This window comes from Crinia signifera, chromosome 1, assembly GCF_055691185.1.
Source record: "Crinia signifera chromosome 1, ASM5569118v1, whole genome shotgun sequence".
NCBI classification, from domain to species: domain Eukaryota; kingdom Metazoa; phylum Chordata; class Amphibia; order Anura; family Myobatrachidae; genus Crinia; species Crinia signifera.
This window is the reverse complement of record NC_139217.1, coordinates 140,457,998-140,474,796: the sequence shown is the minus strand read 5'-3', so window position 1 is coordinate 140,474,796 and position 16,799 is coordinate 140,457,998. Positions and strand designations below refer to the sequence as shown.

The window sequence follows — 16,799 nt, the reverse complement described above, 5'->3', positions numbered from 1 at the left end:
GTTACTTATGTGAGATCCAGACATGTCTTGTGTTAAAAGTGCTTTTTTTTTAACATGCCTAATAAAATATCCACAGCAAATGTAAACTTTAAGATAACCGCACTTCTATAGAACACTTCGGTACTTATGTAATATCTGGGCTCCCGTTTTTCTTATGAGACTGCGTCCCCTCGCGGGGCTCGCTGCGCTCGCCGCGCTTCCGGCACGGTGGCTCGCTGCGCTTGCCACACTATATAAAATCAACTCCATGCGTAGTTGGATAGTAGGGGTATGAAAAAATGGGGTTCATTTAACATGGGAGCCCAGATAATACATAAGTACTAACACTTCTAATTGATTTATGTAATGCTCTAGGCTGAATGGTCAAAATCTGTTCAGATTTTACAGCACTGACTGCCATGCCAAATTTCATATTAATACATGTTTACAGCATAAAAACATCTTAAAAATAAACTGGCAGGACTACTGTGTACAATACTATGGGGGTTATTCTAGTTCATTCTTTCTGACAAAATCCTTCTTAGATGGACAAAACCATGTGCACTGCGGGTGGGGCAGATGTAAATTGTGCAGAGAGAATTAGATTTGGGTGGGGTTTTTCTTCAAAGTGAGATCTATATTGCAGTGTAAAATAAAGCAGTCAGTATTTTCCCTGCACAGAAACAAAATAACTCACCCAAATCTAATTCTATCTGCACATGTTACATCTGCCCCCCCCTGCAGTGCACATGGTTTTGTCCATCTAAGAAGGATTTTGTCAGAAAGAATGAACTAGAATAAACCCCTATATCTGGCACCCTACTGTGCGATATAATATGAATTAGGGCCACTGCTGTTTGGCATACTATGAATTGGGGCCCCACTGTGAGGCAATTTATGGATTGGCCATTCTACTGTGTAATTTAGTATGAATTGGAGGCCCTGCTCTGTGGCACTTTAATAATTGGTGGACTTCCTGTTTGGGCTCTGCTCTCTGGCATACAATCAATTATTGGCTCTGATGTGTGGCATACTATAAATATTTGGCACTACTGTGCAGCATACTATAAAATGCTAGCATACTATGAATCAAGGGCACTACTATCTAGCATACTTTAAACTGGGTGCAAATGGTGTGCATGTGGCTCAGCGAGATTAACATTGATTGTGATGGATATTGAGTGGAAGTTTGTGAGGGATATTGATGTGTTATGTGTTGTGGTCTTTAGAAGTTTTCATTTATTATATTGCGAGGGGGTCTTACATTTTGAGAAAATTGTTAAGTCCTACATTGATGTCTGAATTGGCTCTGCTGGTGATACAGGTTGAGTATCCCTTATCCAAAATGCTCAGGACCAGAAGCATTTTGGATAATGGATTATTCTGTATTTTTGGAACATTTTTATATTTCAATGAGGTAGCTTGAGGTCTCTTGCATTTATGTTGTATAAGCACATGAAATGCAAACAAATATATTTTATTTGTGCATGAAACAAGGTTTTAAAACTTGAAACAAAGTTTGTGTACAATCACAGACACTGCATTTGAATGGCAAGCAATCATTGTCTTGCACATATTTAGTGACAGTTACATATTCCCCCAGTAGTGCCATTTACAGATGTCCCCAATAGTGCCAGTTACAGATGTACCCAGTAGGTTTTTAGCAACAATTTTTGTGATAATGGATATTTGGATAAGGGATACTCAACCTGTAACTCTTTAGCATACCAATAGTTAGTAAAAACATAACTAAAATATTTTGGGCGTACACAGAATTATTTTTTTTCAACAAATCCGAATTCATGGCAGCCCTCCTACAATTTTTTTTTAAGACTTTAAAACTTTTTTTGCTGTCATCATAATGAATAAGACTGAATCTTTGATAAATGAAATAGATGTTAAATACTTTTTTCAAGGTTTGGGAAAGTTACTGTATATAGACTCACTACAACCACCAAGATGATGTATTTTTTCCATTTTAAAGATTAATTATTGGTACTTCATGGGTGATCCTCCAGTGGATTTGAACAATGAGTCTCTAATTTAGAACAACATGTAAATCTGTACCTTTTGGGAATTAATTCCTTGAAGCTTTTCTTTGGTTTGGTCTTAAAACACATTCCTTTGTTGGATGTCTTGGATTCATTGTCCTTTAAATGTGGGCATACACTACTGCGGTGTATCACAGCAGTGTATGGCGATCTGCGGGGGCGAGTCGAAGGTTGCACGAGCAGCAGGTTTAACCTCCGTTCAGGTGGGATGCACACGGGACCGCTCATCGGAAGATTTCAAACACGTTCGATTTGGGTCTGATCGGCCCAAAACAGACTACTCTATGGGCCCCAGTAACACTTTCCACTAAGTCATTTTTTTTATTTACGTGGTGTCTGCCACTGAGATCTTCCTACTAATTTTAATGTTCTCACTGTTACTCTACAGACTGTGGTTAGTATGTTGTGTACTCTTCTTAATATTGACTTGTGCTCATTGTGTCCAATTGGCATAGTTTCTGTCCATCCATCTATCTATATAGTTATATTTTGGCCACTGTACATATCCGACTCTTTATATTTCCTTTTAGCTTGTAAGCTCAGTTTTCTTTATTGTATAATTGTAGGTTTTATTTGCCCACTTTCTGTTAATAATGTGGAATATATAAATAGTTACTGTAAGTATAAGCTAATAAAAAAGAACATTTGTTATACTTTTGTTACAACATCTTTCTCATTATGACCTTTTCGAAAATATTTGGTTTTTTGATCTCCTTCATGTTAGACAAAAACAACAACATTTCTTGTGCTTTTATGTGCAAAAATAAAATACTGACAGGCTATTGTCGCAATAGGAATCCAGAAATAATTAAGTTCAGGCTTGTTTGTGGTGGAACCATAATCTAAGAACATCGCATTCATTTTTACTGCAGTTGGAACATACTTAATCATTAAAATGATTCATGTTTAAATAAAAAGTCAGCTAATTTTCAATTAAATAAATAGAGTTTGCTCAATAACTCTTTTTTAAGTAAACAGTTGGAGAATTTACATGTAAACTAGAAGTACTACATTTTAGATAAAATATAATGTGTTTGTCAATGTAACTTTTGCATAGTACTAAATGCACTTTTAGAGTGACATGGGTCTTCAGATGTGATCCGTTTGGTATGCTGGCAGTAAAAATGCGGATGCTGTAATCTGCACACGACTAATGGCTTGCCGATTGTAAGTTTCCTTGGGAGGATTGCACTTAGGCAGCAGGGGTGGAGGTGATGCTTAGGTTTAGGCACTAAGGGGATACGATTGATGTTGGCATACAGTAAGTGGGGTACCATAAGTTTCTAAAAGGTATTGGGATGCCACTGTCTGTCCTCTGAACGCTGACACCCTTTAGCAATTATTCTATTATATATATATATATATATATATATATATATATATATATATATCGCCATTTCAGCCACACTTTTATTCTGTTCTGTTAAATTGAAAGCAACATGCACAAATGTGTCTCTGTACACCGAGCCCTTTTTCTCCATGTGGCTCCAGAAGCTTGGCAAAATTCCTGTCTTAGAGTAAAAAATGGACACTAAGGGCAGTATTCAATGCGGCCAGCGAGGGAGTTAAATTGCGCATATCGCCGAAAACAAGCGACCCATTTAACCCCCACGCCGGCTGCTCACCGTATTCAATTTTCCGGGGGAACCCTCGCTGTCAGATGACGGTGAGGATTCCCCAAACAGCGAAATTCGCAGCTAATGCAGGAAGCCCACCGACCCACACGCCGTTTCCACGTCGCTGTAAAAATCCAACAAGGAGGTGTCACAGCCAGCACTGCTCGCTGTCACAGCTGGCAAAAAGCATTGAATATACCCCTTAGTGGTTTTTTGATTTAGTATTTTCTAGAACTTAATCTGATTGGTTGCCCATAGCAACATCCCACTTTCAATAGAATTCCCATCTTAGTAAATAAACCTCTGCATTGTGTATTTGCACAATGGTGGTGTCTTTGGGCGCAGCTGCTGTGTGAAAATATATAAATTCAGCAGAAATCTTCCCACTGCATGCTTTTGTGATCCAGTACTGCATCCGAAGACCAGCATTTGATCATCTGCATTGAACATCAATCATCTGAATAATTCTGGATAGTTGTGTTATTCACGCTTCCTGGCCCACTGAAGCTTCATTCAAGAATTCAGTTTTCTGTACTTCTGGCCATCGGTGCCCCCAAAAGATAGCAGCATGTCAATCATCCTGCAGCTTAAGGGGTACTGCCGCAGTCGTAACAGGCATAGATCTGCATATACGCAGTGCAGATCCTGCAAAGTTGCAGATTGGCAGATATCAGAGATGTACATAAAACATCCATTTGTGGAATTAGATTATTAGTTTCCAAATACTGTCATAGACAATTCTCAGTCCTGCCCTCTATACTTTTTACTTACTGTAAATTTGCTATTCTTTCCTTAGTCTTACTACTTTTTTTCCCCTCAATTTTATCTGTAAGGGGGTATTCAGATTCGTGACAGATTTTTTGATGATTGAAAAAAACCCCACACTTTTTGCTGTGCCTATTTTCTGACTCGAAAAGAATCCTGCACAGTTGTAAAACATGTGGATCGGTCAATTACTCACTGTTCCACATGTTTATGTTGTAATTGCGGCTGTTTTTAACTGTTTTTTAGTCATGTTTCACCGATGCAGTTTCAAGTTTCAAAAAGTTAAGGCCCCCTTACACTTGTCGAACAAGTTGGACCTGATTGACTCGAGATTTTACCTATGTGCAGGAGGATCAATCTCTTGCAATCTCTTGGTTATACCCAATGGCATGGGAAATTAAATCAGGCACATAAGATTTTGTCAGACAAGCACATTAGATTTTGTCAGATAAATTGACCCAATCCACCTGAATTTGGTAAAATCTTACAAAATCTCACAAGTGTAAGGGGCCCTTTTAAACTGAACATGCGAACCATGACTAAAAATGTCCCAAAATGAATGCAAATAGTCTTTTGGTGGAGCTAAGAAGCACAGTCTGTGGCAGGATAAATGGAGCTGTTTGGTGCGATTTTGAGGACAATTGTATACATAAATGTATTGTTTAAGTCAGTCATGTAGAAACTATAGAAGCACAAGTACAGTTAAAGCTGCTGTATATGGGAGTGTGTAAGGCTCCCTATATATTATGTATGAAGAAAAAAGGGGGGGGGGGGATATACAGCGCTGGGTTTGACTGAATAAATCAGAGTTATACCATTAATCAGAAAGGGATGCAGTTAAGATCCCGGCGGTCGGGATCCCGGCGCCGGAATCCCGACCGCCGAAATGCCGACACTTTCTCCCTCCTGGGGTGTCCACGACACCCCTGGAGGGAGAATAAATTAGTGTGCCGAGCGTAGCGAGGCACCGGGCCCGCTGCGTGGCGAGCGCAGCGTGCCCGCAAGGAGGGGCGATCCACGTCCCCCCCTTGTCGGCATTTCGGCTGTCGGGATTCTGAACGCCGGGATCCCGACCGCCGGGATTCAATACTGAATCCATCAGAAAAATACATTTATTAAACAATATAAAAAGACATGAAGGATATTAGCTATCGAAAATTCTCATGGTGGCCCAAAAATAGAGTAAAATGGGGAATGTCTAAAAAACAATCTGGATAGGTAATGCTTCAGTGGATATAGTCAAAGTGGCAGTTCAATGCACCAATGTGATTGGATAGTTACCAGATGGAGGTTGAATGCTCCGTCTCCTATATCAAGGGAGAATTTATAGTGGTCCCGGAAGATTGCCCTACAAGGATTCCAGAGTCTCAGTTCTGGACAGAAAGACGCATTTGGGTACATTGACACCATCAACTTGAAATTCCCTGCTTATTCACTGAGTTAATCCGGATCCATAATGCTGGGCAATCTTTCGGGACCACTATAAATTCTCCCTTGATATAGAGACATTCCCCATTTTACTCTATGTTTGGGCCACCATGAGAATTCTCGATAGCTCATGCTCTTTCTTGAAATAGTCTTTCTTATACATTAAGGGCAGTATTCAATGTCAAATATCACCGTGTGCAGCGAATCCTGTTTAGGATTCGCTGCACACTCGCTGTGTTCCGGAGGGCTGGCTGCCACTCGCTCTCCCTGTATTCAATGTCGGAAGGGCGAGTTGCTCCTCGCGGCGAATCTTAACCCCTGCAGCGGACAAGCGTCCGCTGCAGGGAGCCATGGGACGGTGGCAGGCAGGGAGATTGAAGTCTCCCTGCCTGCCCCAGAACTTTTGTGGAGGGGTGGAGGGCTCCACGGGACCCAGGCAGCACAAGCTGCCCCCCCCAGAGCCAGCAGGGGACCGGGTATAGTCACTGCTCCCGATCATGCATATGTAATGATTGGGTGCAGTGAATATATGAATATCTAATGAGCGGCTCGGCTCCCGGCCCCCTGCTGGCTGCTCTGTGTAAAAAAAAAAATTAAAAAGAAATATATTTTTTTAAATTAAATATATATTCGTGTGCTATAAGCACATGAATAAAAATAACATGCCCCTTCACAGAATAAAATTCCTGATTTGGAGAAGATGGAGAATTGCTACACGGAGAGACACGGCGAAAATCACTTAAAAAAAACGGCGAGAAGTGCATGTTGAATAGGGTTGTTCGCTTTTTGAGACCAAATTTCTCTGTCCAACGCGAGAAACGCACAAACTCGCCATAAAACATGGCAAATTTTTCTAATTGAATACTGCCGTAAGGGGCAGATGCAAAGTAAATACTGTATCAGTTGGCATGGCATATTTGGCATAAATTTAAACTGCTTGTGTAGAAGAACGGTATACAGAAGCTTAAACGCCAATGCAGACTGTGGAAGTAAGATGGAGGTTTGCTGTATTAGATAGGTTTTTGTAATTACTGTAAATTGATGTCTAATTGTGAGTGTATTAACCCTTTGAGTGCCAAGTGAATTTGGCTAAATAGGTGTGAAAATTGTCAAGAAAACATTTTTATTCATTATATAAAGGAAATCGAATCTTTTTTTACACAATATTTTTTATTTGAATTGTTAGAACAAATGTGAGCGACACTGGCATTTTTTTGCGGAAATTTTGCACATCTCTCACAGAGATGTTGGCCTTCAAAGGGCTAATTACACATAAAATAAATTGTCTTACACCATGGACACAAGTGGAATATAAAGGTGCCCACACACTAGAAAGATCTGCGATCGTAAGATGTGCGCATAAATTAGCATTGAAATCTTTTATCTGTCCTGGACAAAAGATTTCAGACAAGCGCACATCTTTACCAAAGATTTTTCTTAAGATCCCGTGTGCGTTCCTATGGATCTTTTGTTAAATTATCTGATCTTTCGTGCAGCACGTAAGAAGAAGATTTAGTAAAAGATCCACGGGAGCGCGCATTGGACCGATATCGGTATATCGGTAAACATCGGACGATATATCGGCCGATTGATCGGAAATTGGCCAATCGGCCCAAAAATCGTTTTAGTGTGTGGGCACCTTAAGTCTCTGTGATTTATGCCTGGTGTAAACCAGGTACCTAGGCTACTGTTACTACCTGCAATTTGAGCAATTTGCATGAGCCCGTACTTGTGTTTTCATCTATCTTGTCTGAAAAATAAAAGCGGCTGAAAAGCATAATTAGATCTTTTTTTATTCATATATGTGCATTGTATTTGTTTCCTAGATATTCAGAAAAGCAAGAACAGTTTCACCAGCAATTCTGTTCTTTGATGAAATTGACGCTTTGGCTGTCGAGAGAGGAAGGTATGAAACTAACATTTCTCCTACATACTAAGCATTTTATAACCATTCCAAGTAACTAATTTGCAATTATTATTTCAAATTACAATATTATTTAAATTAATTCTTTATTATTTAAATTTAAAACTGTTTGTTGCATTCACTTGGCTCAGTGACATGCTTAGCACTTGTTAATTGTGACAGGCAATGTAAATAATAGAGTGACAGTATGGTATGTTATTATTTTGTAGTTTCCTTTGCAGTACTGCTTAGTTTGCACATTGCTTTGCACCACAAATTTTGACGACTTTGTAATGGGACCACAAAGATTGTTTACTTCTGGGGAGCGGCATGCCTGTTACGTGTACTGTACATAGAGCGTGTTTTGATTTAGCATCAGACTAAGTAAATTGTCCAGTGCAAGTAGTCAAGTTCATCAAATAGTTTATTTAGTGTTGTACTGTAGCTCTCCAGTCCTATGTAAACCAAGCCTCTTCTCACCAGGCTTCTAATTTTCTAGAAGTTTAATCAAATATTGGGGTACGCAAGGTAAGATAAAGTTTAAAATGAGCATCTTTAGTCACAGTAAAAATGTACATTAAGGTTTAAAAACACAAGCATGTGACTGGACTGCTAATCCTTGTACATTGTACTATATGGTATGGGGGTTATTCTGATTCACTCGGAAATCTAACTCTCTTTACACATGTTACATCAGCCCCACCTGCAGTGCACATGGTTTTGTCCTCTAGAGTGTGATTGTGCCTTTCCGAGTGACTCAGAATAACCCCCATAGTCCCAAATCCTCCTGGTCTCCAGTGCCTTTTACACCTGATGTAGTTATCCTTGTTCACCTTTAAAGCATTTCATCATGTCACTTATAAAGAAAGACCTTTTATAGTTATCTTATGTACAGTGCCTTGCAAAAGTATTCACCCCCTTGGCATTTTTCATAGTTTCTTGCCTCACAACCTGGAATTAAGATTGATTGTTTGAAGGTTTGCATTGTTTCATTCACAGAACATGCCTACAACTTTGAAGATGTTTTTTTTTTTTATTTATTGTGAAGCAAACAACAAATAGGACAAAATAACAGAAAACTTTGGCGTGCATAAGTATTCACCCCCCTAAAGTCAGTACTTTGTAGAGCCACCTTTTGCGGCAAATACAGCCGATTTTTGTTCTCCTCTTTCAGCCACACACCTGGTTCCATGCCATACTTGTAGTGAAGGAAATTGGCTTACTACATTAACAAAATGCAGGGGAACATATACCCTTAAATCCTTCCAACCCAGGTAGTTGAGGAGCTGATGAGAAAACGTGGGTGTATGCAAATGTAGACTAATTTTTCTCACATCCCTGTAACAACTATTATTTAACATTTTAAGGCTAAACTGGAAATAGTAATCTGGTGTGCCCTTTAGTGTTATCATTAATAATTATTTTATTTTTGTTTTTTTGTGGGGAAAAAAAACCTGTCATGTTCTAAGGAGACACATCTGTTCTTTTTGCTCAAAAAGTACACGGGTTGCGCAGTACAAATATTTCATTGTCAAATAGGAACCAGATGGGAGGTAAAATATGTAGCATAGTTCTCATTAAAGTCATCTGAAATGAAACGGTGTAGGAACCCAGACATGGCACTTGTTAGGAATGATCTGTTTTTACAAGCTGATTTTGCACAGTAGGAATTTGAAAATGCATTAGAGATGCTAACAATTTGCTGCCTCTGGAGATCAATTTCCTGTACTATTAGTGCTAACCATGCTGAGGTTTTTAGGGAAACACCTGTCTACTTTGTCTCCGCCATTCATTCTCCATACCTCATGCTTCTCCATGCTATAAATTAGTTTTTCAGGCCTTAAACAAGTCTGCTGCAATTTGTAGGGAATTATCTGAAATTGTAGAAGTCTATTCAACAGAAATTCTATCAGCTGGAAAGGATTTTCAGATGAACACTATGTGACTGCCCTGTTTTGTGTAATGTGTTAAAATCACCATTTAATAAGTTTTCTGAATACAACCAGTTTACATATGAACACTTTAAATAAGGTATACATTCAGAATGGATAGAATAGCAACATTAATCAGTGACCGAATATCAATATGCCATAATGATGACATTGCAAATAGGTTAGGCTGCGGATTGGTTTAGGTTTAGTGATATTTACCTTGTCAATGGAAAACCACATGGGAGACATGCTGAATGTGACATTATGTCACTGTTGATATTGTGAATGTTGACATTTGACATGTTGATCTCTCATCCTTACTGATATTCATAATATGTCAACATCTTAGTGTTAAAACTCTGAATGTCGATAGATATTTTGTGGAACACCCTGTCATAACTCACCGTCGCAGAGCTCTGCGGGTTCGATATTCAACCACCCGTGTGCTGCAACGAGTCTCCATGCAGGGCGGGTGTGGTATCCTGAGGAGGATCGCGGCTCAGCACGGGCAGAGGGAAGAAGACTGGCGCATGTCAGGCCGGCACCACCATATTGGTTTTGGTGAAGTCCGCTTATTCACCATCCAAGATCTCTGGCCAGCCTCCAATGATTTTAGTTATCAGGGTTTGTAGAGGACCTTCTTGGGGTTGTCACTACAAAAGTTTTGACAGCCTATGGTACTTCTGGTTGGAGATTCCTGGTACTTTGGGCAGTCTTCACTTGCATCCTTGCTGTTCCCGCAATAGCAATGTCTCCTCGCTGCCGCCTAGTTGATTCGGGCCAATCTCCTGGTCGGACCTGCAACCAGAGATGCTGCTCCAGGCCTGTATAGAGTTTGAAATTTCTGCTTTCCAGGAAGACCCATGCTACTACTTAATTCAAACGTCCATTTTTTGTCTTCGGATTTCTTCAGTATTCTATTAGTCATTATCAACTATTCTTCAGAATTCCAAAAGGAAGTAATTAGGAGTTTGTTTCCAAAGACTACTATTTAGGACCATGAATTCCTTTCTTCAAATCTTTGTCTTCGTCGCAAAGATGGCTTTTTGGAACAGTTACTTAATGTGGCCTATGACTTATGGCTCCTTCTTGTTTTTTGTCTAATCTTTATTCAAAACCATGTTGCACTGCAGGTGTGGCAAATGTAACATAGAGAGAGAAATTTTACTAAGATTTCCGATTATGGCCGATCCTGTGTAAGAATGGATACGGGATTTGAAAATACAAATTAGAACACAGCTAATTTACTAAGCTGCCTTATTCTCAAGATTCTTATTTTGCTATGGTGACGTGATTTGTATTTGGCGGCTGAGTTTCCCCGGCAGCCAAATAGGAACGAGTATGAAGTATCGCACGGATCAGTCAGATCCATCCGATGCTTCTCTGTGTTAAAAAAAAAAAAATTATTTTAAAACACGGTGTGAAGTCCCTCCCCTCCATGAGTTTAATAATCAGCCTCAGACTCTTTGAGCCAGTGCTGGCTATAGAAATACCTGTGTCCCAAGATAAGAGGGACAAAAGGAGTAGCGGACGCCTGTATTTTGGAAACGCACTGGGCTCAAACAGCCTTTAGGGTAAGGCCACAGCAAGGGGGCACTTATTATATAAGGACCCATAGCCAAAGCAGTAACTCTGTGGCTGGTCCACCTCCAGGGCACCCCGGGCTGAAGCCCGAGACTGTCTCCGGTGCTCTTGGGCAGTGGGCGCTAGGCTGATGGTGTCAAAATAAATGGTTTAAAAAAGAATAAACATAAGTATTGGGTTTTGTAGTAGATCTACAAGACCCAGCATGCAGGGAATTTCTTGGCCCGCTGGGACTTTTAGTCCCAGTATAGAACCAATACCAAAAGAACTGTCACCCACACAAATAATGTATCACTTTATTACATTTATTGTGGTCTGACAGGGAACCACAAAGTTCCCATACCTATTTAAAGCAGGGATTACCTCCCCGTTTTAAATTGAACGAGAGCTCCACTTGACTGACAGGTCAGGTCAGCAGCACATACTAAGAAGAAAAGTAAACTACAGTGGCAATGACAGTGATTATATAATAGTAATCAATTAAACTTTATTTAAATAGTACACACAGATAGTGCTCCGGTTGGAATCGAATAGTACACACAGATAGTGCCCTGGTTGAAATAAAATAGTACACACAGATAGTGCCCTGGTTGGAATCGAATAGTACACACAGATAGTGCCCTGGTTGGAATCAAATAGTACACACAGATAGTGCCCCGGTTGGAATCAAATAGTACACACAGATAGTGCCCTGGTTGGAATCAAATAGTAAACACAGATAGTGCCCTGGTTGGAATAGAATAGTACACACAGATAGTGCCCTGGTTGGAATAGAATAGTACACACAGATAGTGCCCTGGTTGGAATCAAATAGTACACACAGATAGTGCCCTGGTTGGAATCAAATAGTACACACAGATAGTGCCCTGGTTGGAATCGAATAGTACACACAGATAGTGCCATGGTTGGAGTCAAACCCATGGCCCCAGTGCTGTAATAGTGCAATGCTTTTTATTGTACCAATGTGCTGCCTTAAACTTTCTCAAAATTGGAAATGAGCACCAAACTTTGCCAACAAGGTACAATAACCGCTTAATTGTCTAACTTGCACAAGACAAATAAATGTTAAGTGCTGATTTGTTACTATGGAATGCTGGGCTTATGTACTTTAGTTTCCCCGGTGTCGGTAAATAATACTTTAATGTAAAAACAGAAATGACATGCGTGTGTTTGAATATGATATGTAGAATTATAAGTTGGTATTCACAGACCCACTGAAAATGTTTAGGCTAAAGTCTAAACATCGTTATGATTGCTGTTTCCATATATGGGGTATAAATAAACAGATTTTCTTTTCATTTGCAAAAATACAGTATCGACAAGTTCAGCCTGAGGTGGAGAATCTGGCAGCACCGAATACATTTCTTTTTTTGAATATGCCAAAGACTGGAAATTATTAAAATATCTCTGATCCTTCATTCTGGCAGTAGATGCTTACTCCAGACTAATGTACCAGCATGCAGCTTGGCAAAAAGTTCACAATCTTATAATAGGATCAGCAGTCAGATTTTCCTTGTTCTACGAGTCCACATTAAAGGAAAATACGCTCTCTTTGGTATTTATAAGAATACTTTATTTCCCTTTGGAAGGAAGTGAAACATATGGGTATGGTTTATTGTGCACAAGGAAAGTGCCTCACCTGCATATTATTATATGTACATATTTACACATATACTTGTATTGTGTGGAAGGTCATTTTGGAGGAGATCTGCTTCATTTAGTAGCAAAGAGTATCAGCAAGAGCATGAAATGAGCACTATAAATGTCAATTGCCACTTCAACAGCTTTTATAAGGCTGTCACATTAAAGGGGATTGGCAAGCAAAGAATATTATAAATATAAAGATTTTCTACTTGTAACCGACACTTCTTCATATTTTCTAATATGGGTAGTAATTTAGGAACGACAAGCAGGGTCAGAGAAGGGATTCTAATTAACAATAAAAAAAGATGCAGAAATTCTCTGAGACTTGTATTAATGCATCATATGGTGAATACTCCTGAATGTAAATTGCTAATATACTGGGGGAGCACATTGGCCCTTATTCTGATCGGTGCGGATATTCCCGCTTGCGTACGGCCCGCCGATGTTTATCGTCTGCGCATGTGCAGAGGTCACTCTGCGCATGTGCAGGCGATTTCGCCGCATGGATTCTTTATACGCCGCACAGGGGGCGTAGAGGGGCGTGAGGGGCTACTTATCCTCATTACCCTATGCATACGCCCCGCGTTTCATGGGCGTTCCCATGCAAACGCGGGGCGTATGCATGGTAATGAGGCCGTGACGCGTGGGTACGGGGCGGGCATCTGACATCGCCGGATGTCAGCTGCCCGCCCCCATACAAGATTTCACACGGACAAGTGTCCGTGTGGTCTTGTGTTGCGGGACCTGGTGGAGCGTGCGGCCCTGCATTCGATGTTCGGCGACCATTGAATGCAGGGGCTGCTCCCACCATGGAGGAGGCGTATCCCCGTCCACATTCATGCGGACCGCCACATATCCGCATACGGACGGAGGTGGCGATCCGTATGGAAGGCGGGGATTCGCCAAGACGGACATCACCGCATATTTCTGATCGGGCCGCACCGATCAGAATAAGGGCCATTGTTCCGGAGTATGATCCTTTTACCAGATGCATTTCACATTCCAGTGTGTGAGCTGGGTCAGAACTAGCAATCATGGAGCGGGGTACCAGTGGATCCTTAGGCATTATGGGGTAGATTTATTAAGCTCGGTGAAGTGATAACTTGTCTGGTATTTATCACCGGCCAATCAGCTCCTACCTGTCATTTTTCAAACCAAGCCTGTAACTTCACAGTTAGGAGTTTATTGGCCGGTGATAAAAACCAGACACTTTATCACTTCACCAAGCTTAATAAATCTGACCCTGAGGGGCAGATGTATTAATCCTGGTGTGTAGATAAAGTGGAAGGTGATAATGCACCAGCCAATCAACTACCAACTGTAATTTTTCAAACACAGTTGATTGGCTTAATACATCTGCCCCTAAGGGTGCAACATTGTAGCCTGGAGTGCAGAGTAATTTAATAAATCAGGATTGTACGTACAGTACCTGCCATCTTTAGAATAATTACACTGCTCAAAAAAATTTAGGGAACACTTAAACAACACAATGTAACTCCCAAGTCAATCACACTTCTGTGAAATCCAACTGTCCACTTAGGAAGCAACACTGATTGACAATCAATTTTGCATGCTGTTGTGCAAATGGAATAGGTGGACATTATAGGCAATTAGCAAGACACCCCTGATAAAGGAGTTGTTCTGCAGGTGGTGACCACAGACCACTTCTCAGCTCCTATGCATTCTGGCTGATGTTTTGGTCACTTTTGAAAGCTGGCGGTGCTTTCACTCTAGTGGTAGCATGAGACGGAGTCTATAATCCACACAAGTGGCTCAGTTAGTGCCGCTCATCCAAGATGGCCCATCAATGCGAGCTGTGGCAAGAAGGTTTGCTGTGTCTGTCAGCGTAGTGTCCAGAGCATGGGGGCACTACCAGAAAACAGGCCAGTACATCAGGAGATGTGGAGGAGGCCGTAGGAGGGAAACAACCCAGCAGCAGGAATGCTACCTCTGCCTTAGTGCAAGGAGGAACAGAAGGAGCACTGCCAGAGCCCTGCAAAATGACCTCCAGCAGGCCACAAATGTGCATGTGTCTACTCAAACGGTCAGAAACAGACTCCATGAGGGCCCGACGTCTACAGGTGGGGGTTGTGCTTACAGCTAACACAGGGCAGAACGTTTGACATTTGCCAGAAAACACCAAGATTGGCTAATTCGCCACTGTCGCCCTGTGATTTTCACAGATGAAAGCAGGTTCACACTGAGCACATGTGGCAGACGTGACAGAGTCTGGAGACGCCAAGGAGAATGTTCTGATGCCTGGAACATCCTCCAGCATGACCGGTTTGGCAGTGGATCAGTAATGGTGTTGGGTGGCATTTCTTTGGGGGCCGCACAGCCCTCCATGTGCTCGCCAGAGGTAGTCTGACTGCCATTAGGTACCTAGATGAGATCCTCAGACCTCTTGTGAGACCATATGCTGGTGCGGTTGGTTCCTCCTAATGCAAGACAATGCTAGACCTCATGTGGCTGGAGTGTGTCATCACGAAGGCATTGATGCTATGGACTGGCCCGCCCGTTTCCCAGACCTGAATCCATTTGAGCACATCTGGGACATCATGTTTCGCTCCATCCACCAACGCCATGTTGCACCATAGACTGTCCAGGAGTTGGCGGATGCTTTAGTCCAGGTCTGGGAGGAGATCCCTCAGGAGACCATCCGCCACCTCATCAGGCGCATGCGCAGGCATTGTAGGGAGGTCATACTGGCACATGGAGGCCACACACACTACTAAGCCTCATTTTGACTTGTGAGAGGGACATTACATCAAAGTTGGATCAGCCTGTAGTGTGTTTTTCCACTAATTTTGAGCGTGACTCCAAATCCAGACCTCCATGGGTTAATAAATTTGATTTCCATTAATAATTTTTGTGTGATTTTGCTGTCAGCACATTCAACTATGTAAAGAACAAAGTATTTAATAAGAATATTTAATTCATTCACATTTAGTATGTGGTATGTTAGTGTTCCCTTTACTTTTTTGAGCAGTGTATGTGGCCTCAAACATGGTTGCGCTTCCTTTTAAGAAGATGAGGACAGAAAGACCTGGGGGTAGAAAGTTGAGGTGAAATAAAGGTGTTGGATAAGAGGAATGGGGTGGTGGTGGTGGTGGGGGGGAGCAGATAGAAGAAGGTTGGGAACCAGATGGGATGAGAAGAAAATGCACTGATGTGCAGTGGATGAGGGGTTGAGGTGCTTTGTACACATTGGGCGGGGTGTGTCACACAGAAACACACATGGGAAGTGGAAAATGGGCAAAGGCACACATGGTAATTATAAGAGGTAAAGAGATGCTGAGGCACTTGTTAAAAGGGAAGGATTCAGAGGCAATCATCGGGAGGAGAGAAAGACTCTCATGGAGAGGTTTGGATTGAGAGGAGATAGAAGGGAGGGGGCAGAGGCATTTATTAAAAGGATTGCTTAGATGAATGCCTTGCTTGGGCTATCTTAAAATGTTTCCCTGTTCATGTGCTGCCTAATATAACTTCAGAGCTTTTTAATGAATACATTAAAAAAATTCTTAAAATGCTGCTCAATTAATTAAAGCTCAGACTGAGCGATGGGTATGCCCATCCGGTACCTGATCGCACCCATTAATCTCTCCTCCCCCATCATATACTTAGGAGAGTGATAGAGGACCAGCTAGGGACTTTCCCGTGCCAGCTTTATCACAACAGCCTAGTATTACAAAGGAGAGTGAACCACAGGTGTTGCTAAAGCAGCTGTATCGGGAGGGTGTGAGGCTCCCAAAAAATACAATGGCAAAAGGTGAATAATCTATGATACAGCGCTAGCTTTCTATTATAGTAAATTTATTACAAATAAATTAAAAAACAATACATTAATATAAAAATATCACAATGTATATTTCATATGAGAATTCTCAAGAAACACAAT

General features: G+C 41.2%; 1 protein-coding gene across 3 annotated transcripts in view; it reads left to right on the top strand.

Annotated features, from left to right (window-relative positions):
* AFG2A (AAA ATPase AFG2A) overlaps positions 1–16,799 on the top strand; it is a 407,538-nt gene that overhangs the window by 104,774 nt on the left and 285,965 nt on the right. For 2 of the 3 annotated variants that reach the window (XM_083174281.1, XM_083174291.1), the window contains exon 13: positions 7,666–7,745. In XM_083174281.1, coding sequence (XP_083030407.1) covers positions 7,666–7,745 — 80 coding nt within the window. Of the gene's footprint in view, positions 1–7,665; positions 7,746–12,570; positions 12,647–16,799 lie in introns of those variants that run through there. The other variant, XM_083174301.1, reaches the window with a different exon arrangement.